General features: G+C 44.5%; 1 protein-coding gene across 1 annotated transcript in view; it reads left to right on the top strand.

Annotated features, from left to right (window-relative positions):
• The first annotated feature begins 17,762 nt into the window (after nucleotides 1–17,762).
• CCBE1 (collagen and calcium binding EGF domains 1) overlaps nucleotides 17,763–27,762 on the top strand; it is a 101,877-nt gene continuing 91,877 nt past the window's right edge. The window contains exons 1-2 of the mRNA XM_068423582.1: nucleotides 17,763–17,863; nucleotides 17,988–18,068. Coding sequence (XP_068279683.1) covers nucleotides 17,763–17,863; nucleotides 17,988–18,068 — 182 coding nt within the window. The remainder of the gene's footprint in view (nucleotides 17,864–17,987; nucleotides 18,069–27,762) is intronic.

Here is a 27,762-nt window from a genome sequence, read left to right as displayed (position 1 = left end):
ATACCTGTTTTAGAGAGGGCTTCCTCTGGCTGTGGCTTGACCTCTTTCAGTGGCAAAAGAGAATAAATGAATGCAGCCTGTGGCACTCTGAAAAAGGGGAGTTTGTCAGGACCATCACTCACATCCTCTGCTGAGAATGCCCTCCCAAACAGCCTTCCTGGTGCGTTTTGCCATGATTTCTTCTAAGCATGGAAACAATACCCGCTCCCAGCGAGGCTTTGAATACTTCTACTGGGAAAACATATTTCTTTTTGCTGCTGACAATTTAGCCATGTTGAAGCCTGAGCCTCGACAGCCACTAGCTGCTGGCTAGAGTCAGCAGAACAGCTGGTGCACTGGGGAGCCCATGGGGACCGTGCGTGGGAAATCCCACAGAGGGGACTGCGCTTCTGCCTGTGCTTTGTACAATAGTGGGATTGTTGCTCTTGTACTCGAACAGGAAAAAATGGTGAATGATTAACAATGTGAAAGTGTCTTCCTTTGCCTCTGCAGCCGCAGCGCTCGCTCTGTTCCTGTCCACCCCTCTGTGGAGCTCCCCTGAAGATACATGCACACCCTGATTCTCTCATTGGACCTGTATTTGGCTCCCCCCAACCTCCTTCTGTTCAGTGCCTGTCCCTGTGTGCCTGACCTGAGCCATGCACTGGATGCTGCTTTGCTGGTGCAGCACCATCCCAGGGGCTTCCAAGGGGTACAGGGACCCTTGTGTGTGTGGTTGGCTGTGCTCAGGGGGAGATCTTGGGGTAGAAGCAGCCCTGCAGCTGATTTTGCATTCCAGAGCATCTTTTCTCCAACTCTGCAACATCCAGGGAATGGCCTCACTTTTAGAATTCTTCCTTGATCAATTTAAACTGATTATCATTTGTTAAACCACCCCTTGGAGCATCACTTAACAGCCCTGTGTAGTACTAGGAGCATAGCACAGTGCAACTGTCCAAGCAGCGTTGCAAATGGTTTCTTAATCCCGTTGTGTTTCCCTCGATGACCCCAGGAGGAGTGGGGAATCTTAACTTCTCCTTCCTGATGCGTTTTGTTAGTGGCAGTCTTGTGTGAATGTCTGATATCCAGAATGCATAAATGGAAGATGCTCTTAAAACACAGTGTGTCCCTCATCTGTTATGGTTCACATCCCAAGCTTAACTGAAGGTGGGGGTGGGAAGGGTATGACTGCATAAAAATGCAATAGTTGCAGAAATAGACATGTTTGAAGTGGCACAACGGGGTAGAAGTTCTAGCTATGAGATTAAATTGCTTAATTCCCTTAAGATTTGAAGACTTAAATCTGCATTCAAATTCTCTGGCATAAACAGTTAATATATTTATATCGTATTTATAAATATTTTTTAAAAAAAAAAAAATCCACAATGTTGTGCTTAAGTTACCTGTGCATAATGACAGCCTCTGCGAGTGCAAATGAATTGAATTAAGTGACTAAAACTCTCATAAGCGTATGAAGATCATTCTGTTATTGTCCAATAGAGTGCATCCCTAGTTAATGCTATAGCCCCCTGATTGATCGGCTCTATGGACTTGTTCCTCTGGGGAAATGAAATCCTGCGCAGCCTTCAAAGAAGTAACTGCTGGCAGTAGAAAAGTCATTCTGGAAATATGCACAAGGAAGTTATATATAGTAAAGAAAACTGTTCTCTGCCCTGTGTGTAGGGAAGGCGTGTACAAAAGAGTTATGCTTCAAAAGCGGAAGTTTTTCTGCTCTGTGGTAAGAGGACCAGTGACCAAGAAGTGCAGACAGGAGTTTGTCAATGTGTGCAAGGTCTCCTGTAAAGAGTGAGATGAGGCTATTCAGACACAACCTCTGCCTACCAGCCTGCTTGCCTGAACCCTGGCCTGAACCCTAGGACAAGAGGGTTCTGGCACATTGTCTTACGTTTTTCTTCCCAGCTTCTCCAAGCTTGCAGTTGGGTAATCCTGGCCTAGGATCACCCCTGGTCCTAATTGATTTGCACCCAAGGTCACTTTGGCTTAGGCCCTGCATACCTAACAGTCACAGTGTTGTTCTAAGAGTGATTTATCCTCCTACATCCAAATGAGCTCTCTATGCCTGTGTCAGGTAGTGCACGCACAACTGAGAAGTTCAGTTTTTCACTCAGACACCGCAATTCCACAAGGGACAAAGTTCTGTTAAATCTCATGTAACTTTGATCATTTCAAACGAAATGTCAGTTGCCAACAGGAGGTCAAAGGAAGTAATTTAAGCTTGTAAAGGAAGTTATCAGTTAGGGTTTAATGAATTTAGCCCAAGCTGAACTTTAAAACAGGATCTTAAATGGCCCTTAGGTTGTTTTTGCTCTGAGCTGACTCCAGCAAGCACAGCGCTGCTGCCCAAATACAGTAACTGTTCCAGTAATTAGCTTTTGAAAGTCCTTCCAAAAATGCTTGTACAGTGTAACAGCAATTAATGAGATGGTAAGCTAGTTCAGGAGGAAGAGTAACGTTTCATGCAAGGGGATTTTTACACTATGGAAGAGACAGGGAAAGTGGGACAAATAGCTTTTCTGTTTCCATTGTAGAGATAAGGCAGCAGGAATTATTTTTAAAGTCTTAATCTCAAAAAAAAAAAAAAAAAAAAAGTGACATCAGCTAGTAAATTCTGCCCTTTTCACAGCTTAGCAGCTCAGTTGTAGCTAGATTTAGCATTGATTGATTGATTTCAACCCAATCCTAATTTAATGCAATAGAGTTAGCAACTTGTGCTGTATTTTGCCTTGCTCTTCCTACCCAACTGTGCCTTTCCTGGGGCGATGGAAAAATCTCTTCTGCAATCAAGCTTAGTGCTCTTATTCACTTAAAGCCACTTTCTCACTCAACAGATCATGTAGGACAGTCACTGCAGACAGCAGCCCTTTCTGGTAAAGGAAACATTAAAAATGTGCACAGAAATCTCCATTCAGCAAAAGTCATCAAAACTTCTGCTTACAACCTAAAACCTCAGTTGTCGACAGCCTCTCCTGAACCGATACACAGCTGCGGGCTCTTACCGCATCCTCTGTGCTTGCTTCTTGCCCACACCCACACAGAAATGTCAGCAAGAGTATGGGCACTTGCTAAATCTTACAATACTGATGTTCTGAGCTGATGAATTAATTATGAGTGGCTTCTTCACTAGGCTGGTGTCCCAAGCATAGACCTCAGCTGTTCTTGGCGTGGAGAACGCCGTTACTCAGGCAGTTGAGGTAAAGCTAAGCTCACATCAGTTTAACCTCTGTGTCCCTTTCAGAAATAAATTTGTTCATTTAGCCCATCTGTTTGCTCACCTTATCTTACCATGTTCTCCACATTATCTGAGTTACCTGTGCACTGTGGCTTCTGCCTGGAGTCCCTCTAACAGAGTCTTCATCTCTCGTTCCTATCCCCTCCCCTCCCTTTTTGTTTTTTCCCCATTTACGTATGGGAATCATAGAATCACAGAATGGTTTGGGTTGGAAGGGACCTTAAACATCATCTAGTTCCAACCACCGAGCCACAGGCAGGGACTCCTTCCACTAGACCAGGTTGCTCCAAGCCCCATCCAACCTGACCTTGAGCACTGCCACGGAGAGGGCATCCACAGCTTCTCTGGGCAACCTGTGCCAGTGTCTCACTCCCCTCACATTCAAGAATTTCTTCTTAATATCTAATCTAAATCTCCCCTCTTTCAGTTTAAAACTGTTCCCCCTCCTCCTATCACTACTTGCCTTTGTAAAAAGTCCCTCTCCAGCTTTCCTTTAGGCCCCTTCAGGTACTGGAAGGCTGCTGGAAGGTCTGCCCGGAACTTTCTCTTCTCCAGGCTGAAGAGTCCCAACTCTCTCAGCCTGTCTTCATAGGAGAGGTGCTCCAGCCCTCTGATCATCTTGGTGGCCTCGTCTGGACTCATTTCAACAGCTCCATGTCCTTCTTACGTTGTGGACAAAATGCTGTTTGAGTGCTGTGCGAATCCACATGTGATAAAATGAAGCCATTGGCTTTTCCCTCAGCTGTTTGATTTTGGCAGCTGGTCCTTCACAGTGGTGCACTAATGGGGCAGGTCAATAAAATGTATGAGTGCTAGGAAAAGATGAGGAGAACTTCTGCAAAACCTGCAATGCCTCTTGGTATAAGAGAGGCACTGTGGGAAAGACCTTGCGATTTTGTCATTGGAGCCTTTCTGAAGCAGAGCCAGCCACATCTCGCAGCCAGAAAGCAAGCTGAATCAGAAAGTTGGCAGAGCTTTTGGTTCAATTTGGTCTTTGTCTGAAGCTGAGAGGCTGTGAATGCTGCCAAAAGCAGAGGTCTTCTTCCCACCACTGTAGCCTGAGGATTGCAGTGGTTTATGGTGATGAGTGAGGGAGTGAAAAGGGGTTTGGGTGGAAAGCTGGGCTGCTGGGATGTACTGGTTTGGACTAAGTTGTGGGGGGAAGGAGGTTATTCCCACCTCTGCCTCCCAACCACAAGCAACCATTTTGGAGCAGAGGAGGAGATGCTGTAGAAGAGATGGTTTCCCATACAGTGCTTTCTTTGCTTTTGCAAAGGAGCATCCCTTACCAGCCTGAGCAGAAGCTTGCTTCCCTTCTGGCTCCACCTACACTTGAGGGCAGATGCCACCAGCAGCTTATTGGCAACCCCCAGCCCATGGCTGAATGGGCAAATGAAGTGATGACATCATTGCCATAGAGATTTTCATACATGGAGTCTCACAGGATTGGGCATTGTGCTGGGAAGATGTGCCTAAAGAAGTCACAGTTGTTTAACTTTGACATTTTCATAGAGTTGTGGAGGAAAAAAAAAATTCATCCATGTTGTGTTCAGTCCTAATTTATTGCTTTTGTCTCTGTTTCCAATTTTTATTTTTTGGGGTGACAGAAAAGACTTTGAAGATGTATATATTTCCCTCTATTTACGTGCCTTGTTGTTCGCACAGATGCTGGAGTACAATGAGCAGTTTTCCGCTGCCCTTGTGCCTAGTTGAGTCTGTGTGTTTCATGCTCATGCAGAAATTTTGTCATGCAGAGGTTTGTTGCATCTCCCTTTCTCTCCTCTGCTCTGTCTGTGCTCTCTGCAGCTCAGCCAGATATGCACATCCTGGACATTTGCACAGATCCAAATATTTTGAATGAGAAAGTTTTGGGTTACATGTTCTTGTCATTCTGTCACAAATTAACACTGGAAGAATTTTGCTACAGTGTCAGCCTGGTTGTGTTATTGTAGAGCAGTCCTCCCACAAGGGTAGGTTGTCATACATACTTGATATTATTATATAGTTCAACCTATAGCTTGGAATTCCTTCCTTTTTTTCTCACTCCTCCCTTCAGCCTTCTTGGCTTGGCTGTGGCTGGCCGCAGGTTTAGGTTCTCACTGGTGTGACGTCCCCCCCGACTCACAGCCACCGGAGCAGGCAGCTTCCCAGAGCCTCCAGCAGGAAGCTGATACTACTGGAAATTACCATCTCGTGCTTTTCCCTTCCCCTACTTACTTGTGGCTTAGTTCAAAGTCTTAATTTTTCGGAGCAACAAAATCCTGTAGTGTCTTTCTTGCATAAGTAAAATTGCTGCTGAACATTTCCTGCTTATGGCTCTTTTTGCCATATATTGACCTTATTCAGCCTTAATGCTTTTCTTTTAACACAGAAATACTGAGGGAGAAAAGCAATATTGAACCAGGTCTAATTCATTCATACTTATGAATTATTGCTATCTTGCTGCACTAATGATGGCTGTTTTGTATGAGATATGGTATATTTCTGAGACAACCACACTCCTAACTACCTTTTGGTCCAAAGGTTAGCCCAAACCTGCCACTAAGTGCTGGCTTGCAATCTGTGTGTGCACATGAATGAGTCTGGGCTCTGACTGGGACATCCTCCAGGTAGTGTAGATCTGGCCTTCGAAACTGCGTTGCTTAAACTGTGTTAGAGGACATTTTGTCTCTCTGCTCTGCGGTGCCAAGCACGGTTTGGTCCGTGCTTTGCTGTTTGCCTTAGCCTGACGTTGCTCACTCAGACTGACAATCTGACTTTGCTGTCCGCACATGAGAAATCCTACCTGTCCCCAAGTACTTGTTGTGGGACTTCGTCAGGGTGACTCTTGTTCATGTTACACAGATTCAGAGTTCATTTTCCCCAGTGGCTGCAGATAACTTGGACAATTGGCCAGAAAAAGGAGAGGAATGTGCACAAACCAGCCACAAACAGGGTTAGTACAACTGAAGGCATGGAGGTCTGTGAGCTCTTTTAACATAGTCCTCTCCTGGGAATTACAAACCTGTGGAAAAAAATCTTTCCAGTTGTAGGCTCTTGTTAGAGTAAGAGGCAGCCATAGCTGCTCCCAACATGCTCTTTTAGCTGTTTAAAATAACTCACAGGTTTGACAGTCTGTGGCATACATCCAGGTAAAAGTCAACTCAATTTTCCTTTGGTAGAAGCCTGAGCAGGAGCTTTGCCATTGATTTCTGTAATGGCAGAAACCAACCCTGGCATTTTTCGCCTTGTTAGTAACATACTTCCCATGGCACTTCTCGCTGGAAACGTTCAAGAAATCTCTCCATTACAAACAAACATGGCCTGAAGGGGGGCCACAAGATCCAAGCACCGGTGCCGTGAAGATCACAGCTTACCACGTACTCATATAGCTGTCTGTAGAGCGGAAAGCAGCACGTTTGTCATGAAAACTCTGGATTGGGACAACCCGGAGAGTACAGAGCAGTGATTATAGCTGGGCCAGGGGGATAGGTAGCATTATATATAGAATTCATCACCAGAGTGCATGTTTTGGGAGTAAAAGGATTTCATGTCCGGAAAGGCATGCTTGGCCAGTCTGTATTTCAGTTGTGAAGGGCTAACTGGAGCTTTGGCAGCATCTGGATGTTAGTTATACCACGGGCTTTGTCGGCACAAGCTAGGGTTGCACGACAATTGCTGAATGTCCGGATTATTTTACTGACATTGGTAAAGACTGCAGTAAATCGGGAGCGACTGAAGAATAAACATGTATGAACTCGTTTACCAGTTTGTTGCGCTATTAATGATTACCCACCCTTCGTTACGGAGCAGCACGAGTAGCATAGCTGGCATGTCTAACCATTAGCTAACGAATGCATTCACTTCTGTTCAGACTGAACCGCTAAGGGAGAAGGTGCTGTTACAGTTATGCATTAATCGTGTCCACTGTGGAGTGACTGATGCCATCAGTCCCTGGAGAGGGAGCCTTAACCGTGTCAGAGCTGGGATGCTACGCTGGGCAACTGGCACCCCAGCTCCAAACCAGTGCTGCTGTGGGCAAGGAGGCACTGATGCCAACCCAGACAGGGGTGTGGGAAGCTTGGGATGGACAGGTGGTTGGAAAGAAAGACAGAGAGGAAAAAGGCTTGGGGGAGAAGGCAGCAAGCCTGGGAATGAATGGCTTAGAGGCCAGGGCTGTCTCGTACAAACAACACATCTAAGAGAAGGTGGGAGACTTCAGTGGCTGACAAGAGGTGTTGGTGTCAGACAGACACTCCTCAAGCATTTCTCCTCCTCTGCGGAAGGCAGTTGGCTGGTGATGGGACTGACTTCAGCCAGGACACACTGTCTAAAATCAGGGCAAGTACTAAATAAACAGAGGAGCCCTTCTGAGCTGCTCCTTGGCTGCTCTTTAGTACTGGCCTGAGCCCTGGAAGAGGATCTGGAGGGATGCCTCACCAAAACAGGCAGAAGACACCAGGGCAGTGAGGCCACGCTGATGCATCGCTCAGCCAGTTTCTGCGCTATGCCTGCTCACGCCACGTCTGACAACTTGTTTGCTTGTACGGGCTGCTCGGCTTGGAAACCCCTTATCCCAAGTGTAGTATTTAATGCACATTCTTGTAATTCACTGAAACCCCCTTTGCTCTCGTGGCAACTAGCCACCTAGATGTATTTAATCCAGAAATAAGTGTTGTAGATTATAAATAGCTCGTGCACACACTATTCCAAGGAAATATTTGGATGCAATGCCTGAAGGAAGAGTCAGTAAGGAAAGGCAGCTTGGTTCAGCTAAGTGCCAAGGTATGTACTGGTAATTTCCCTTGTTGTTCTGTAGAAATGAGTTGCTGTCAGGATTGTTCTCTTGTTTGCTCTTTTTTTCTGACCACTACTTTTTAGGCAGGAACATAGTTGACCGAACTTTGGTAAGTAATAGGTGCAGAGTCATAACACAAAACCATCTAATTTTCTGGAGTATTGAAATCACCCTCACCTGTTTGAGAAATCAAAGTAAATATCATTCAACAGACACTTGTCTTCTCTATATGTTTTTTGTGTTTTGTTTTGTTTTGTTTTTTCTCCTGAAGCATAGACCTGGAAAAGCTATTACTTGATACACAGCAAAAAAAAAAAGAGAACTACAGTTTGCTGGCTGCAAAGGACCATTTGGAATTACATGAACAAAGTAACTTAATTCTCCAGTGTTTTGACCCTTCCAGAGTTCTGTTGGAGATGATGAACATTGTTAAGGGCTTTAATAGAGCTGATTGACTTCTTATTTTGTCTTTCGCAAGTACTTGGATCCTTGTTATTACAGTGTCCTGAGGTCTTAAAGACCTGACTCTGTACTCATTAGTCACCAGGTACTGTCAGTCCCCTGTGGGGTCTGATAGTAGGGGGCATGAAGGGAGTGAGGCGCAGATCCTAGAAGGTCTTGGCATGTCTAATGCCTGCTGTCTTCCCTGGCAATGTGGAGCCTCTGTGGCTTTGGGGGTCTGCACCCCAGTGGCTCACCCACCAGCTGTGAGGAAGCAGATGCCTGAACCTAGATCTCTCTGTTCCTGGGGCCATATGGAAAGCACCACCCCATGCATTCAACGGTGCTGGTGAGCCCCTCAGAGGAACTATTTGCTTTTATTTTATAGTGGTCACCCAAGCTGTGAGCATCACCGCTGGAAACTTGTAGTGATCAGTGAGGGCAGCACTGGTAACATCAGGGCTGCTCAGCACAGCCCTTCCATCCAAAGAGCAGCAGGGGAAAGAAGGATTTCTGTTTTCAGCTTGTGTTCTTAGCTGTGTCAAGTACAAACACCTGCAAAAGGCAACACAGAAGATATCGAAGTCATGCTCTGAGGTAGGTGCAAGCCCTTCACCGCTGCTGCTATGCTGCTGCAGGCTCTTGCTCTGTCCCGTTTGCACACTGGGAAGTGAAGGCCAGAGAGGAGACCCTAAGTTTTTGGTTACCTGTGTTTTGAGCTAGCATGGACACTCCTCCTATCACATCTTTGCATCACAATGTAGATATGTGGATGGAGAATGGGAACAGAACTGTGGGGTTTGTCTCCAGAAATGCTCTTCTCCTCCATTTAATCTAACGTTTGCTATAAAGCTGTGCAATTGGTAAGATAACAGGAGAAGCAGAAGCCACATGGCAAAAGGCAGCGTTGGTGCTTGGGTGAATGTATAACGAGTTAGAGTGATGAGTTCTGAAAGATCTTCTGGCAAGATGCAAGGCGCGCAGGAGATCAGGCTCTGACTGCTTGTGATATTAAAGGACCTGCAGAGAGGTAAATGCAGGTGTAAAGCAACCACGATTTCTTGCTGAGGCCCATCAGCCTTCTAGTGATAGACAAAGATTAGGACACTTTTAGCCTGAAGTCAAACCAGATGTAAATTGCTTGTTTTGGAGAGAAAGGTCCTTCTCAAGGCAAAATTCTATATTTATACTAACAATTAACACTTCAGTAGATGGACATCTGAATGTGGATTTTCCCCTTTTCTGGCAGGAAAATTATCTTCCCCATCATGCTCTGTTTTCTTCCTGCCTGTGCTTGACAAACTTTGAAGTCTCCCTCATCCATCATCAATCACTAAAAGTCAGCACTTTACAAGCTCCAAAAGATAGAATTTTTTTTTCGGTCATTGATTTTCTTCCCTACAAGTGTCCCATGCCACTGCCTTAAACTTCGTCTTTGGCCATCCACTGTAGGGATCAGGCCAGAAACAGTACCGTTGCTCTTGAAATAGGCACTAAAAGATTTAAGTCATTTCGTATACTTTTCACATCAGCAGAACTACACAGCGTTCACTGCTGATCATGGAGGGTGCCTGGAAATTAATTTTCCTGCAATGAACGTGCCAGAGACTATTTCTGAGTAATTTATCGTTGATTTGTCAGAGTGGTCAGTCCTCAGAGAAGAGTCTTTTATCTCTGACACAACCAGCATGGCTTTAATGGGAAGGGACTCTTTAACTGAGACAGTTTAAAAACACTTGCCTTTTGACCCCTTTCTTTGAGAAGTGATTGAATGTGTGGAGTGTTTTTGCAAGGAGTGCAGAATAAATAAGCAGTGAGTGAGCTGTCACAAGCTGTGGAGTGAAGGTCGTATTCTTCTTTTTTTTCGCTTGTGTTTTGGCAGATTAACTTCAATGAAACGGGTGACTGGTCTGAATTGAGCCCATTTCTGTGATGAGTTACGTGTGTCGCACCAAAGGGCAGAGCGAAACTCCAGTAAAAGCTGCCTCATTTAGAAGGAAATCGGAGGGGAAAAAAAAAACGTATCAGTACTAATAAGGTGACAAAAACAGCATGCAGGAGATGAAAAGCATGAAATATACTGTTATTTCCATGGCAGGGAAAACTACGCTGTCAGCGCAAAGCTGTTGCTTCCGCTGTCATGCCAGGTTGATTTTCAGTTTAAAAAACCTGCCTCAGTCTGTGAGTGGAGGGTTTTTGTGTTTGGGTAAACTCCATTTGTCCGCTTACAAATTACATGCACATTGAAACATTCTTTCCTCAGTAGATTTTGAGGTAAGGGTCGGGGTGTGTGTGTGTGCATCCGTGTGTGTCCCGGCTCTTCCAAGGAGGGCAGGTGCAGTTAGCACCCCAGGACAGGCAGATGTCAAAGTCCATGGCATACCCATACATCTCTCAAGCCTCCCTGCATCCAGCTTGGCCCATAACTATAGGAACAAGGACTCTGTGCTCTCCAAGAGGGCTTGAAACCTTTAGGATTTCCATCCAGTGATGTCCGTGTTAATGCATCTGTCACTGGAGAGTGCCCGGGGCTCTGCAGGAGCTCGAGCCAAAGAAAATACAGCTGGGGAGAGATGCCACAGCAGGGGCATGTGTAAGGAGCCTCCGGGCTGCATTTGCTTTGGCGCGGGCTCCTGCAGAGCACGAGGGCTTCTTTGCTTCCCCCCCGCATCACAGACCTTCCTCAGCTTCCCTGCATAGCTTTGAATACGGGCAGTGCTTTCAAATGATGCTAAGGTGAGCCATGGAAAAGCAGCTATTCCACAGGTGTAACCACAGCTACCGGAGCTGCCTTGGGCTGCGCCAAGCCGTAGCGGCAAACCGGCTGCACAGTGAGTTAATTTTGCCTGCTCTGATCGCAGGTTGCGGGGGGGGCTCCATGTGCAGGGACCAGACCGCGGTGGATACCTGCTCCTACCGCGACTTGTTGCGGATGGGTCCATGAGGGTGCAGTTTTGGTTTAGCAGCTCTGGAAGAGCACAGTGAAATTAGCACTGCAGTGTGCAGTGCTCCTCGAAGAAATCTGCATCAGGAGCAAGTAGAAAACTACAGTTATGTGTTCTATAGTGTGAAATACCTATTTCCATACATAACATGTATATTTTGCACGTTTAGAGATGTATATTTTATATTTTGATACTATGATCAGGGTTAAATTTTGCCCCTCATATAAATACCTTAGACTTTACATAAGCAAACCTGACCAAAGGTGGGAAAGAAGAGATTAGGTCGTGTTGTAGATGGTGTGCTGAGGTTCAGAGATTAGGACCCACACTCTTAGAGGTGTTTAGACTGTGGAAGGTCTGGGCCTACGTCATTTACCCAAGGTCACGCAAGCAGTTTGAGGCAGAGGAAGTAATTGAAAGCATTTTCTCCACTGTTTTGATTGCTCGTATGCATGGGAGTTACGTGTGTGTGTGTGTATGAGCACACTGAAAAGCACATTTTTTGGACAGTAGCTTCATCCATTCTCTTCTGATGTCTTCCATATATGTGGCTTGATGCCTTACTCACTGGAACATCTTTCCTAGCATTTGCAAACTATCGGCTGAAACTGGTACGTCTTTGCTCCTCTGTGTGCAGTCTTCCATATTCCAAAATACAGGCTAGTTGATTAATCATATATATTTTTTTAAAAACACAAACTAAAAAAGCCCTTTAATTGTAAATTTTCTGTTAACAGATCTTTCCCTAAGGTCTCCTCTTGCTCAAGCCTTTATGCCTAGTCTCTGCATTTTTCAGTGTGCAGTTTTCAAAGACAACTCCCCCACCTTGCTGGGGATCCATGGTGATCCAAAATTAGGAGAGGATGTTAGGGCCTCGCCGTTTACAAGCTGTTTTGGTGGCATGCACATGCAACAATCTTGAGTGCTGTGCTTTCTTTGCCAGCAACTTGTGTGCTAAAACAGGGCTCCCAGAGTTTTTTTTAATCAAAAGACCACCTAATTTGTTTGGGGAAAAAAAATGAGTACTTCCCAGGGCCATCTTCCTCTGTGCTGCCACCATGATGTGCATTTGCAAACAAAAGAACGAGTGCTCAAAGTTTAGTTCAGTTTGCGTCATCAGATATAGTTTCCCAGCTATTTTGTTTCTCGTATGCACATGTGGGAACTGTGCAGGTATTTGCATGTGTCTGTGGTTAAAAAGTGATTTCTTGGTCAGTGACCTTCCAAAGTCTTCCTCACCACCCAGAGCTTCTGGAGCACAACACTGCCATGGGATGATCATCACAGGAGCACTTGCTACTTTAGGTGGAAAACCTCATAAACCTCAAAAGCACAGGGACCTTGTTCTAACTGTCACAAAGACTGGCTAAAAGGGATCTATTTATCTTGCTGTTCGTGCACTTGGAGTGATCGCCCAAGCCTTGTCAAGGGAGCCCAGGCTGACAAGAAGCACATACGCACCTCAGAGACCGATGGTGTTTGATAGCCAGGATGTCATGGAAGATCTCACATTCTTCAGCTCTAATCTCTTATAACAAAATGGAATTCAAACCTAACCCCTGAGAAAATAAGTCAGCTCTGGTTAGTGTCATGCCACGTCCCATGTATCCATCAGGATTTGCTTTTGGTGGATTAGAGCTATCATTTACCTATTTTCTCCTTGGTCAGCAGAGCTATTGTTTTAGCTGATATTTTCAAAAGGTGTTTATTTTTGCTACTAATCTAGGATGAGCCCTGTAATTATCTGTGAAAAGGAAGAAGCAGTCTGGGGCAATTCCTTTCTGTAGCTGTGATGCTTTCTGGAGGCCATGCCTCCAGAAACATTGCATGTTTTCCGAGGTGCCTTTTTCCACAGCTATTTGAAAAACAACTGCATCACATTTTAGCTACCTTGATCCTGCATTGACATGTTTTACTAAAAACGCCTCTGACAGAAAGCAGAGACTTTTTGTCTCCTGGATGGATTAAGGCCCATAACAGTGCTTGTGATGAGAAGTATCTTCCCTCTGCCTCAATACTTTTATTTAATGCATGTTTTGTGGCATATTTCATATGTTGGGCTCCAGATGTAAGGTAACACCTTGTACCTACTAGGCGAAATAAAGAAGATACTTTCTCTTTCACAGTTTCTCATCTTTTCAAGATACGACACAGGATGGCTGGAACAAAAAGATAAGCGTAACCACCTTCCCCCCTGTTTTCAGCCTTTCTTCTCCTCGCCCTCTGCTCTTTGGCATCCAAACATATCTGCTGTGACCCATATCTGCGTGCTGCTGTGACCATACCACTGTCTTCTCAGCATCCTTTCCTATCTCTTTCCTGCTCTGACAGATGCTCTCCTGGCTGCTCTACCATCCCTTTTCAGGACATAATACCTGTTTAGACCTGGGCAGATCTCAGCCCCTGCTGCAAGGTTCCCTGGCATTTCTTCAGCTCCTTTCTCTTCCCTGGTTTTCCTCCACTTCTTCCTCTTTCTTTTTTTCCCTGCCCTTTCTCTCTCTTCCTTATAGTCCCAGATATGCTTCCTGTGGACCCATGGATGATCTCTGATGGCTTTTCTTTCACTCTTTGCCTTTGCTCTGCCTATTTATTCCCGGCTTCATGCAGTCTTTACAGACCAGGCAATTCTGTTAATCACAGAGGTTAGGAAGAAACCCCACCTCTCTCCAAGGAGCTAGATATAATTATTCAGGACATAGTTCTTGTTCTTTCCTATCTGGTTCTGGCTTTTTTCTGAGATGGGACACTGCTCTAGATGCCTCCTGTAGTCGAAATGGCGCAGGAAATCCCCACATTGCCCAAGTGTGGGTGAGTGTTTAGCAGCTGAGCTTGGATTGTGCAATATTCCTTGGAAGTACAAGGCTGGATCTAGACAGGTTCAGTCTGGGCATTCACGTGGAATGGAACCTAGTTCACAAATGACCAACATGAGGCCTTTCAAATCCCGAGAGTATTCTAGGCCCAAGGTGTTCTTTAAAACCTCTCTTTTCTGTTTGTTTACACCTTCAATCCTGCTCTGATCTCCCTGAACATGTCAATGCCGACAGCTGGAGATCTGGTGGAGTCGCTACCAAGGCACTTGATGCAAACACAATGCTGTAGGGGGATTAAGACTATTTACAGTAACTGGTTACTCCCTTTTTAATTGAAACAGATGGAAAACACACTGATGAAAACGTCGGTTGTAAATGGATTAAGAAAAATCGCAGTGCATACCTCTGAAGACTCCAGTGAAACATCTTAAAGAAACAAAAAAACCCCCAACCTCCCACCCCAACATGATGGTCATAGTTCTTTTAAAGGTGGGGGTAGGAAGTAGGGAAAAACAATCTCCTATGTTCAGGATCACCATTAAACTTGCAAACCTCTCTGTTCATTTGTACTGAGCCTAATGCAATAGCTCTGACAGAGGTCTATGAGTAGTAGGATAATATTTTAACTGCTTAAGGTCTTGTGAGATCTTCATGGATGCAAATGACCTCAGTGTATTTCTAAAGACTCAGGGGTGCCCTCTATACGCCCTTCTCCTCCTGTTCTGCAGTGTGCAGAGATTGTGCCTTTCTGCCATGGAAATGGGCTTCTGAAAGAGCCTCTTCAAAGTCTGTGACCAAAGTTTGCTTGTGAGCTATTCCAGTTACCAGCAGAATCCAGAAAATAAACTTGAATTTGTATTATTAATTTAACAACATCATTATGAATGAACTGCAGGAAACAATGCATCTTCCTACATAAACAGTTTAAATAATACTTCTGATAAGCACTTTACTACATTGAATTCCTCATTCTTTTCTTTGAGAGCATTCCAAAAATTAGTGTGCAGCTTAATCAACTTCATACGTGGTTGAGTTGGGCAAGTCAAAACTAACATGACCCTGCACAAGGAAAAGCATCCCTCGCACGAGAAACCACATTCTGCTTATTTATTATATGTGAAAACAGTCCCAGATCATTCCTTCCCTGAGGCAACAGGAACATTTCAGTGTTTCCTTAACCACCGCCACCCTTCAACACTTTCCAGGAAGCAAACCGTGTTCTCAGGATGGCCCTGGCTGCACGGTCATTAAAGCTGAGATGAAACTGATGAAGTAAAATGATGAAACTCTCAACTTTAACGTATTCAGTGGTAATAGGATCACCAACTGCAAAGCACGGATGTTCTTGCATGGTGCTGTTTAACCTCTCTGTTTTCTAGCTACTGTTGATCACACTTAAACTCTCTCATATATAAACCTTTGGGCCCTGCTTTGGCAGAGTTGAGTACAGGATTAGCTTCACCTGCAGGTTACCTTGTTTAAATTAACAAGGCTGTTCGCATGAGTTAAATAAATACATATATAACCTGCTGTAATATTTTTAATTAAGAAGGTAGTACAGTGTGTTGATACAGTGCTATGTGGGTGGCAGGCATTAAAGAAAAGGCAGAGAGCCGAGCTGAGCAATTCAGGTAGTGAATCAGATCTGCACTGAATGGCAAAAGTTCTGAAAAAACTTTCTGGATGCATACTTATCCCAGGCCTATATAGGATCCTTTTAAAACTGGAGTTCTTCCGAAGCCGTGACACTTGGGTCCTGGTTGGAAATCATCCAAAGAATTTCATTTCTGTGGTTGGGTATGTTTCAATTTCTTTTTTTTTTTTTTAAAAAAATGAGCTTTTTTGAAGGGACTGTGACTACTTCTGGAATGCAGTAAATTAAATCCTTTGTTACCTATAGACAGATATCGCAGGGGTTGCAGCAGTGCAAACCTCTCTTCATTTCAGACCTTGTCACTGTATGCTTTGTACTTGGGGCTGGAGGGTGAAGAACATGATGTGGAGACAGGTGTCTTCTGAGCGCTTGGGTCCAAGCACCCAGGTCCTGCTTTTGTTCCTCTTATCTCTGAATCAGGAGCGGATGTGTAAGAGAGACGAGAACTTAGCCCTGCAAGAAACACCCACAGTTTTCACTGGCTTCAAGACAGCAAGTCCTGTCTTTGGTTACTCATTATTTGTATAAAGGAAAAGAAGTGATTACAAAGGAATAAACATCTAAAACATCCTCTCAATAGCAAAAGCAAACATAAGCAGGGAAAAAAAAATCTGCCATGCAGAACTCCTTTGCTTAACAGAGCACAGGAACAGAGAGAATATGCAGCAGCACCTAGAGCAGAGAAATACCTTGAAGGTGGAAGTTCACAGCACATACAGCAGACTATGGTGACAGCAGATGCTGTGAAAGTCAGGGAAAACTTCTGACAATCCCCAGAGTTTCCCAAGTAAGAGTCCATCTATCATTAGCTTTTTTCTGGGTACTGGACAACATACCAGAGGGTTTAACAGCTTAATTGTAGCTGATTCATATATGGGGATCTGCATTATTTATTTATTTATTTAACTATTAGGGTCTTTGTGTTACAGACTGGGGAAACTGAGGTGCAGAGCGATTAAGTGACTTGTTCAAATGTTGCCCATGGCAGAGCAAAAAATAGAAGGGGCGTGGGTTGAGTCATCCTACACCCCTTTATTACTTCTGTGCTGGTTTAATAGAGGGGTTACTGTTTGTTGCTTGCATATCCCTGACTTTTCTGGCTGTAAAATGAGGTTATTTATACTACAGGTGAAAGTCCTAGTAAGGCTGATTTGCACACCTTCATTTCCCTGGAGCCTTTCGAACTTGTAGGAAGTTTCGTGATGATCAAAGCCAACATGTCAGCCAAACGCTTTGCAAAGGCATCATTGCTTTGCAGGTTTGCTCCCCTGGTCCCAGGCATTTTAACCGTGAAAACAGCATAGGGTACAACGGGTCAGGCCTGATGCACTACTTTATCAAAGTCTGTTGTCGTTAATCTCCTTTTTATTAATGGCGGGGAAGTGGCAGCCGTACACAAGGATAAACAACCGTCGCAGCAGAGATGCTTTGAACTGCTCTGTTCCTTTGGGAAAGAGATTTAAGATAACGCCGAATCTGGAAAGCATCAGTGATGCCGCACCGAGAGCCGCGGATCACCCCCGCGGTTTCGGACCTTTCCGTCACTTTCTGCCCGGCTCACCCTGGGGCGGGCACCCCCCGTACCTTTCCCCGGGCTCCCTCCAGCCGGGGGGGGGGTAGGGGCGGGAAGGGACCGGGGGTGGGGGGTGATGTCCCCTCACCCCCACTGCACATCTGCCGCGACCCCGCCACATCTGGCTGCCACCCCGCCTTGCCCCGCCCCGCCGCGGGGCCGCATCTGCCGGCACATCTGGGCGGCGCGCGGCCCCTCCCCGCGGGCACATCTGGCGGCTGCGGGGGGCGGCCCCGCGGCGGGGCGGGAGGAGCGGCGGGTCGGCGCAGCCCCGCCGCCGGCCGGGGCGGGCAGAGCCGGCGCGGCGCGCAGGGGAGGAGAGGCGGCCCGATGGGGCGGCCGGCCGGCAGCCTGGCCCCGCTCCGGCTGCTGCTGCTGCTGGCGCTGGGGCACGCCTGGAGCTACCGGGAGGAGCCGCAGGACGGCGACAGGTGGGTATCCCCCGCCGCGGGCCCCCGCGCTCCTGTTTCTGTGCGTTTCCCCTTCATCTACCACCTTATTTTTATTTTTTCTCCTTTTTTTTTTTTTTAAATAATCCGCCTCCCCGCCGTGCAGGGAGGTTTGCTCCGAGAACAAAATCGCCACCACCCGGTACCCCTGCCTGAAGCCCACGGGCGAGCTCACCACCTGCTTCAGGTGAGCGCCGCGGCCGCGGAGGGCAGGGTCGGGACGGGGGGGTGCGGAGCCGCGGGGCGTGAACACGCGTGTCCGCGGCTCGGGGCTCGCTGCCCGCGGGGAGAGCGCCGGGGGAGGGGGGGGAGTGCGGGGGACACACGCGTGATGGTGGCAGGCGCAGGGGCCGCGGCAGTGGCATCTGTTTGCCTCCCCCCTGCTCTGCACTAGCCCACCCAAGCATTTCTACCGCCCCACGCTCTGGCGAACGGATAACTTGGTCACGTCCCTCTCGCCTGCGGCATCTCCCTTGGCAAGTCCCGCCGCTGCCCCAGCGAAAGGTTTTGGTAACTCGCGGCCGTTGTCACCTCAAAGGCATCGCTGGAGAGGGTGCGTGTGGTTTGGGTTGCCGCTTTCTGGGTGTTGGTCATTGATACAGTGAGAGAGGCTTCCTCTGACCTGGATGTCTAGGAGTGCATTGGAGCTACAGCTGCATCAATTGTGGGATAGTCAGTGAGGTAACCGGATTCATGCCACCCGAAAGACGTTTACATTTAGGTAGATGAATCATACCCTCAGAATGAGTAACTTCTTCAGCAACCAGCTCTAGGAGAGACTTCAGCAGAGGCCTCCCAAATTAAGTAAGATGAATCTAGCCCTGAGTTTTCATTTTTCAGCTGTGTATTTGAGAAACATCATCTGTTTTCACAAGAATTTTAAAGCTGTTTTAGTGACGACAAATGTCCAGAACACTTGACAGTAGATGTGCTTTCAGAGAAACATACACAAAGTATGAGCACACACGTATCCCTTTAGTGATGTCCTCTGATTAGTCCCGTCCCTGCAGATGAGATGTTTCGTCTACAAAAGCTGCTTCTTGTAAGAGGCTTTTTTGTTTGGCGTAAGTACCAGAGAGCTGCAGACACATGGTGTGCTTCGCTCACGTGCTCAGGGCTGGTTCATGCCCTCCGGCACCCACAGCCACCTGGGAAGGTGACACACCACTGCCCAGTTCTCGTCAGCGTCAGCATCCTTACATCCCCTGGGAAGGACTGTGCAGGGATTAGAGACCACCCTTCCCTGCTTCCCTTATCTTCTCCCTCCTCTCCCTGTGAAGGTGAGGCAGAGCCCACTTTTAAGCAGCTGTGTAGCACACAGCAGCATGCAGCACTTTTTGGGGAGAGGCAGTGTGTAGGTTTTGCAGGGAAGGAGAGTACTTGGTTGAACCTCCAGTGTTTCTCTGGTTTGGGAGCAGAGCAATGGGGTGAACAAGGTTGTGCTGCGTGGGGAGTTACTGCAGGAGAAAGCCAGAGTAGGAGCTGCATAAATCAGCACACACATGACCATCCTGCTAGTTACTGCGTGTCCCAAAATCCATCTGAGCAAAGTGGGTCTGCTTTGTTTGTAACGGGTGAGGACTTCCCAGGCTCCACTGGCTGCTGCGGGCCACCGTGCAAAGAAAGTGGGACTCTGTCTGGCTGCCAAGTTCCTCTGGTACTTTCTTTCATCCTTGCTGAGGTACTTCTGATCTTTGGGTTCCAGTTGTGTCAAGCCCTCCTCTCCCCCTGCACAATCCCAAACCAGCACAGACTCTGAGTGTTTCCAAATTCCTGCATTGCACCCTAGGTTGTTTCGGTTCATGTTTTCAAATCTTTTCTGTATCTATGACTGCTAGGACTGCTTTGCTTTAAGAAAGAAAGAAAAAAATTCCATGTAATTGTGTGTTTTCATGGTCTAGCCTTTAGGATTGGGTGAGGAGGGCTTCATCCCCTGCTCTGCGAGCTCTCTTTCGTGATGTCCATATCCGCAAGAGCAGGGCAGCATCTCCGAAACGGAGGTGTGCAGCTCAGCAGAGCAGCTCTGCACGGAGGACATACCCGTGCTTTGATGTGCTGCTAGTCCTGCTCCTCGGAGATGTGACATGCTCTGATGCAGACCAGCAGCATCACCACCCATGATGGTGAACCCTGGGGGAAGAGCAGCATCCCCATTGCTGCTAGTAGTAAGGTGTGCTTCCAGCAGGCACATGGGATTAACCTCAGCAGAGCGTGTTTTAATTTAAGATTCATGAATATTTTGAGGTTGAGGCTGTTAACAAGATGACAGGAAACTTGCAAATGTTGACTAAGCCTGTGATGGCTTGAGATGGGTTTTGTTCCGCAGGATGTTCAGATACTTCAGCATTCAGTTTTCACATCTGGAATGACAGCAAATGTTTAAAAAACTTCAGCTGGACAGAAACTCAGCTGTGCCTTTAGGAAACTTTCACTCCACATTTCTGAGAAACTTGCCTTTGGTGTTCTAATATTTATTCTTACAAAATTTTATTTTTTAATCTTCCTAGACAGTTTTTAAAAGTATTTCATAATGACAATAGTTATGGATAATATAGTAATTTATATACATTGTTAGAGGTAGTTTAAAAGGATAGTTAATGTCAGCTGCTATTTACTATTACCGTACACACCTAATTTCTTGTCTAGGTCAAAGTACCTTTTGTGTAGAAATTAAACAAATTGTTACAAACTTTATCTCGTGTCATAACATGTCAGGCATAAGGAAACATGCACCACTACTAATGATCTGCTGTGCAATTAATTAAATAAAAAAAAGAAATACACTTGAAGTCAGATGTCTGAGCAAAACCAGTCTTCCAAAGTGTCAATTCTTGACTGAAAGCAATTTCATCCTTTTATTCCTCCTGCTGGAATTTTTCATGAAAATCAGCATGTTTGCAGAGCACTTCAATAAAAATAGCATCTTTTCATCACAAAACCCAATATTTCTTGAAATTTTTCTTTAGCCAGATTTACTCATGAATAAAGATGAGCTGAACAGAGGGCCAAGCCAAAAGCGGGGCCAAGCCCTGAGAATATATTGGCATTTTTCCCTGTGGTCATAGCAACCTTGTACATAATTAGATGTATTTTTACTTTTTGAATGTGTGCAGTCTGGCCCTTGGCTTAGTTTGATTTGTATTTTTTTAGATGTTCTCTGTATTTATTTTCATAAGAGTACAGAGGAACAGATGCAAAAAGCAGGGGGAGCTTGTACGGTATCTTTTCAGTGCAAATCTCATTAAAACTCTTGTATGCAACTGCACAAAGTACCTGGTACTAATGGCCTCATCATGTAGGTACAGCGAATAAGTTCTGCAGATTTGTTCATAATGTAACAGTCCAGTAAGACTTTGAATTCCTACCATATGCAAAATTCATCAAATTTGATGAAATTTGGGCAGCATGAGAATGTGAAGTCCCAATTACATGTTACTGTCTTCTCCAGCTATTTGGATGTGATGTTAACCTGTTTCACTCTCAGATAGACTTTTAAACAATTTCTTGGCATGATAAATTAGATGAATGTTGCTGCCATTTTCTTCAATGCTTCTGTGTGTTATCACTTGCATGTGACAATTCATTTTGTACATCTCAGCAGCAGTCCTTTTCATTACAGTCCTTCATTCCATTTTCATTTTAAACAGGGCTACCGTACATTGTTTCCGTGGTCCAGAAGGAAAAGCAGCATCTGGAATGGGCATCACCTCGCTTTATCTTGATAGTGTAGCTGTGTTGCCGTAAGGGGATGGTAGTGGTTATGTCACTTCCAAGTTCAGGATGTTCCACATCTAATCTGGTACAATTTATTAACTGGAGTTACTCCCTTTTTAAAAGCCAGGAAAACTTGATCACCTAATTAACTATTGTCTATTAGGAGAGATAAATATTATATTCATTTAGAATTCAGTGAGCGTAGTGAAAATGATTCAGAAGGACAGTACACAGACTTAACAAAAACATTTGCTCGTGGGAAGCTGTTTGCCCATCAGCAGTTGTAGGAAGACTTGAGCATGAAACAGATGGGAAAATGAGAATATTCGTATCCCCTGACTGTGCAAATCTCTTTGTCTACTAGACACTTAAATATTGTTGTGATTTGACTTGAAAAAATGGTTTTGCTCCTTTTCAGAAATTTTTTATAAAAATAAAGGGCTAAATTAAGGAAACCAGTATTCATGAATCAGGCGGATGAAAATTTGAAACTGGGTCTGCATATCCTGGAAGAACACTTTAACTATTGCATTTGTCAGCAAAGAGAAGGGGTTTTTTTCCTTTTATTCAGCTGAACCTATTAGTCTAATTCCCTCTGAACTTGCAAATAAAGTTGACTAAATTAGTTGATGAAACTGATTTTTTTAAATAAATAGCCTATTGACCTGGTGAGAGAAATTATCCATCTTTCTCTGAGATCGTGGTGAGCATCCTCTATTTCCTGCATCTTCTGCTGAACATAAAGTGTGCAAGTTCCTCAAGGAACAGATTATGCCCTAATTCTGTGTGTGTAGTGACAGAGGATGCTCCTGCTCCTTCCTTCTGCAGGACTAGCAAGGAGTAAGAGGATTACAATGAGAGTGCTTGGCAGAATAGTCCTAGCTAATGACGGCAAAATCCTTGTAGAGCCAAATCTTTACATGTCATATGTGCAAATGGGGCCATGTTGTGGGGCTTAAGTCTTGGCTTAGAACTTCAATAACTTTTTTCTAGTATTTCGCAAGCAAAAGGACTTTTAAATAGGATGAACTTGTTTCAATGTAGGTTGTCAGCTTCTTCATCTGATAATTAGCAGCTGCGAGTATTTTACTGAGGCCCTCCCTACATTTCAGGTTTTAAATTTTGCTGGGAAAGATTGCTCTACACTTCATAACAAAAAGACAATTCAAATGTATTGCCGAAGAGAATGCCTGTGTACTTACACTCTACTTAATTCTGATGCTAACCAGAGATCGCATGCCTCAAAAAGCTTTTCTTTTTACTCTTTTGAATGCTGATATTGCTGCTGGAGCCGACTGTTTTTATAGACTGTATCATTTTGCACATTCTTAAAAGATAAAAGTAATTGCAAGTAAGTTGGATTGTAGCTGTTTCACAAAGAGCAGCACTTTCACTAATATGCCCTTGGGGACCATATGCAATTCCTGGTTCCCAGACAGTTGACGAGCATGTCACAGAGCTTTCCAACAGGAGAAAAATTGCTGTATACAATTTTGAAGCTTTCAGCTGGAGTAAGCAAGGATGACATTTTGTCATCTTATCTTCTGACTTTTCTTTTTAGAGATGTCTTTTTTATTGTTGCCGTTGTGTTTCCTCCCTGAAGTTTTGCTGACCGTTTCAGTTTTAATAGAATTGAAAGAGCCCCAATTGATATAACAGTAAGAACAATAAATTTATCCGATTAGAGCAAAGTACTGCTTGATCTCCAGTTACCTTCCAGGGAAATGCACTCCGTGCTGGAATTTGCTGGGAATTTAAGAGAGGATATGATTTCAAATTTTGTTTTGGTTTTAGAAAACTAAGCATACACAACAGCTGTAATTCCATGTCTGCCAAAGGAGTTTCTTTATATTTCAATAAAGTGACAATTCTTCTTTTGCATGTAGTTCAGTGGTGAAGTGCCACGAGCTGCTAACGCTGTGCATCACTCAGGGCAGCATCAGCATCTGAAACATGCCCATGCAGACAGTGGGGGCTACTGAAATGAGCTGCAGCAATGCTACTTGGTGATCGGATTGAAAATGAGGAGTGCCAGAACCTGTGAATACGCATATAGTAGTGGGCCTTTTGAGCTCCGTATCAAACCATCATCATGAAAATGATGTGTTCAGCAGCTCTGCGATGTGGCACGTCCGTGGAAGGAGTGCTGCTCTCCAAGTCTTGCTAGTACTAATTCTACTAATTAGTTGGCTAGCACGGTGTTTATGAAGAGATACAACAAACATGAGTGTTCCCCTAGTTAGAAAGTTTTTGTTGTCTGTTTTATATACACATTTTAAAAAAAAATCTTCCTGGAATTTGTCAGCACAGGTAGACTTCCGTACATACGAATAAATAAAATTTTGCTTCAGTACATTACTTTTTTACAAAACCATGTATGCTACAATGATGCAAGAACATTTTTCCTGGCTTCCCTAGAATTTTTTTCTCACTATTGCTTTGAAAGTAGGACTTCTAGCATCATGGTCCTGATTGCAGTCAGTCCTTAGTTTGATTCAACTTCCTTTGCTGTGATTGCCAAGGGAACAGATTGCTCTTGGTTTCTGTGATATGTTGTGAATACCGGCTGGGTAAGAGTAACACTAATGCCACACACATGTCCATAGGTTTCTGTACAGCATTTGGGTGGCCATGGCTTTTGGGGTCACTTTGCTGTCTCAGGTCCTAGGGCTACAAATCTTAATTCTTACTGACTTTTGGTGAGGTTAGGGACACTTGAGATCTCAGCAGACGTGGATGTCACTGGCTGGAGCAAAGCCTCGTGCAGCAAAACGTGGTGCTGCTGTGGGTTTACGGTGCAGCGTCTCCTCTGTACAGCTGGTTCACTCTGAAATGAACCAATAAAATTAATGATCTTTCTGAACATTGCGTAATTACTGTGAGTGGTGCAGTGAGGCAGGACTTGCTACAATTAAAGGATGAGGTCTGGCAAATGGTCGTTCATGTAGTCCAGAAGTTTTTGATGTTCACATCAAAGCAGCTTGGAGAATTTTACAACTGGCAAACCAAGAGCATTATGGTAAGTGCCCTCCTTGGTGGTTTGATCGATAATGAAATCCAGGTGCATTGCATTATGGTTTTCATCTACAGAATAGAGGGTTAAATATGGACTGATTTTCCCGGGCATGTTGTCTAGCACAGAGACTCCAGACAAACAAAATAGTAGCCCCAGGGCCTCCTGTGGCTGATACAAAATATGTAATAAAAATAGGCCGCCAAAGGGAATATGACTTTTGTAATTATCCTGAGTATTGTATATGCTCAGGCTGCTTTGTCCTTAAAAAAGTGATTGCAGTCTCTCTTGCTAACAGCAGGACGTTATTAATACTTGTGTTACTGCTCCCATTGTGACAGAGACCCATTGAGCTGTGTTGTTCTGTACTTACTGTAGTTAAAAATAGGCAAGACAGAAAAGGGAGGAATGGAAGGATAAAGGTAGCGGCAAGGAAGAGAAAGGGGGAAAAAAAAACAGGGACATGGACAGGCAGGAAAAAAAAAGAATAAAGACATAAAAAGAGGAAAATTCCATCTTGCTGGTGGTTTGTATGACAGATACGTATGTGATAGAAGGGAGGTAATCACTCCCGAAAGAAGTGTAATTTAAATGCTTCCAGGCTTCTATTTAAGGAGACCCCAGGAAAACAAAACATGAGCCAAAACCGAACAAAAACACACATACACGCACCCCAGGGAGGATGCCTGTTCTCCCAAGTAGACTTGGAGCTAAGCTACAGGAGCTGCTGCATCTTCTCTTGACAGCCTCTCCCCTTCTTTCCTTCCTCAGTTTGGGAAATCCCTCTCCCCCTGTGTAAAGTGCGGATCTGTGTGGGGGCAGGAGGAACACCTTACAGGCAGATATTTAAATTGCCCATTCAGTCTTTGCTCAGTTCATGTTGCCTTCACTCATTGTGATAGCACAGAACTACTGGGAAGTAGTTGGACATGAAATATTTAAACTACACTTGGAAAAATAGATCAAGTGTGCTAGACATCCCAGGTAAGATGGGATTGCCCATATTCTGCTGTGAAAGCCATTGCCCAGTACGAAGAGCATGTGGGTAACACATTTTCTGAGGCTTCTGCCGTGCTTGCCTATTTTTATGTCATTGCATCTTTGGGAGAGCAGCTACTGTGTGTGTGCAACAAGGTCACAGAAAGCAGGTATGCGCAAGACACCTGGTGTGGCCCGTACTGCTGATTTACCAATGTGCAAAGAAACTTCACCTGGGATGTGTCACGTTTCAGACTGAGCTTGCTCTTGTGCAGTGCTGGTCGTTTGGGGCATGTGTGATTTGGGTTTTTGTTGAGATTGTGCTGAATTTTCACAACGTCGAGTTTCATCTTTTGTTTTTGTCTCCATCGCAAGTGCCCCCAGTCCTGGTATGACTTTTCTCTCTGAATGTGTGAGTCATTGCTGAGTGTTCAATGTCAGTGTCACTTCAGCTGGGGCTCTTGGGAATGGCAGTGGGATCGCTTTGTGCTACGTCAATGACAGGGAGAAGATCTGCTTTGGAGACCTTTGCTTGTGTCTCCTACAGACTCGTATGGGTCACTCCAGGGCTCCTCCCTTTAAAACTCATGCTTACTGAGAGGCTGAGGCTTACGCCAACCATCCAAATAAGCAGAGCTGACGTTTGATTTACAGTAAAAAGAACTTTCCCCAAGTTCTGCTCAGAATTTTTTTCTCTCTGTTGTCCATTTTCTGTTTGCTCGGTTTCAGTTTTCAAACTAATGGTGGCTTCTTTTGTAAACTAACAGTAGCAAACGTCACTCTGCTGCTCTACTTTGCCATTTCTTTTACGCTGTTCCAATTGTAAGCAGAAACAATGGAGAGCAGAATCCATACAGTGCTGACTCGGTTTCTTCTTGGCCTAGGAAAAGAAAGCCATTTGTTTGCATCTCCTTGAGGGTAGCTTTGTTTAACAATCAAAGAGAATTTCAGTTGCAGACATTAATCTCAGAGCTTAGTTGTGTTTGGAAAATCCTTCTCACTTAAAGAGTGTTTTCCATCATGTTGTGTTGATTTCATTGTTGATCCGTGTTCAAAAAGTGAAGTACGAGACCGTAAAGCATTTCGTGTATACCCAGCTATTAAAAAGATGTACTTCTGTGTTTTTTGTTAAACTTTCAGTAAAACAGTTCTAACCACATCCATTTTAATTGATGATCTATGCTGGAATTTAAATAAAGTGAAATACAAAGTGTTTATATTCACTGTATTAATATAAGCAGCCATTCAGTAGTAAATGCACATCAAACGGAATTTTTCTCCTTCCCTTTCAAATGGGACAGGAGCTAAAGCAGTGAATACACAATGTTTTAAGTGGGAAAGAGAGGCAAAATCAAAGCTATAATCTGAGTTTTTAAATGGATTGTTCCTGGAGAATGAATAGGCTTATTATAAGTCAAAGGCAAGTTACGTTAGAGGGAGAGTTTGGAGAAATGTAGGACAATATTCATCTGGACTGGCAAATGTATGACAAACAATAGTCTTTCTATGGAGAAATTAGTGGTGCATAGCTTCCGATGTAAAACAGCAGTGTTCGTGTTGGCTTCATAGTCGATGGGGAAGGTTGACCACCTAATTCTCCGTAACAAGACGCCTATGTCCAAGGAGTTAAATGGTGCAGTCTGTAAAATGGATGAGGAACTACATGAAGTATTATCGTAATATTTTATGAGTAATGGGTAAATGCTGACAATTTAGAAATTTGTGAAAACACACCATAAAAAGTATGCTCACAGTTCTTTTTATACAAGAGAGCAAATAGCTTTATTGGATGCATTATTTCATTGTAAATAACTTCCTTCCCAGGACTCCGATGTCTCAGTGGAACGTTAATATCTCTATGATCACATTCAACACATTTAATATGCGTTGTAAATCTGACATCTTGCCTATTCAACAAGATGTTATTATCATACTCAATTTTCATTAGAGTGTTTATTATCATAGCTGCACCAAAGAAGTGGTGTCGTTTCCTAAACATTGCTCTCTGGAATTCTGACAAGACCCTTAGTTTAGACATTATTGCCGTTGAGAGTTGAAATGCGTTATAATTCAAACAAAAATAGCCAAAGGGAAAATTATTTAATCTTTGTAATAGCATCTGTGGGAAGAAAAAAAGCCGGTGAAAATGGGTTTGAGAGTCTTTGGTAGATCTTAG

This window comes from Nyctibius grandis, chromosome Z (assembly GCF_013368605.1).
Source record: "Nyctibius grandis isolate bNycGra1 chromosome Z, bNycGra1.pri, whole genome shotgun sequence".
NCBI lineage: Eukaryota > Metazoa > Chordata > Aves > Nyctibiiformes > Nyctibiidae > Nyctibius > Nyctibius grandis.
Note: the sequence above shows the minus strand (reverse complement) of the source record. Positions and strands in the feature narration are given on the sequence as shown.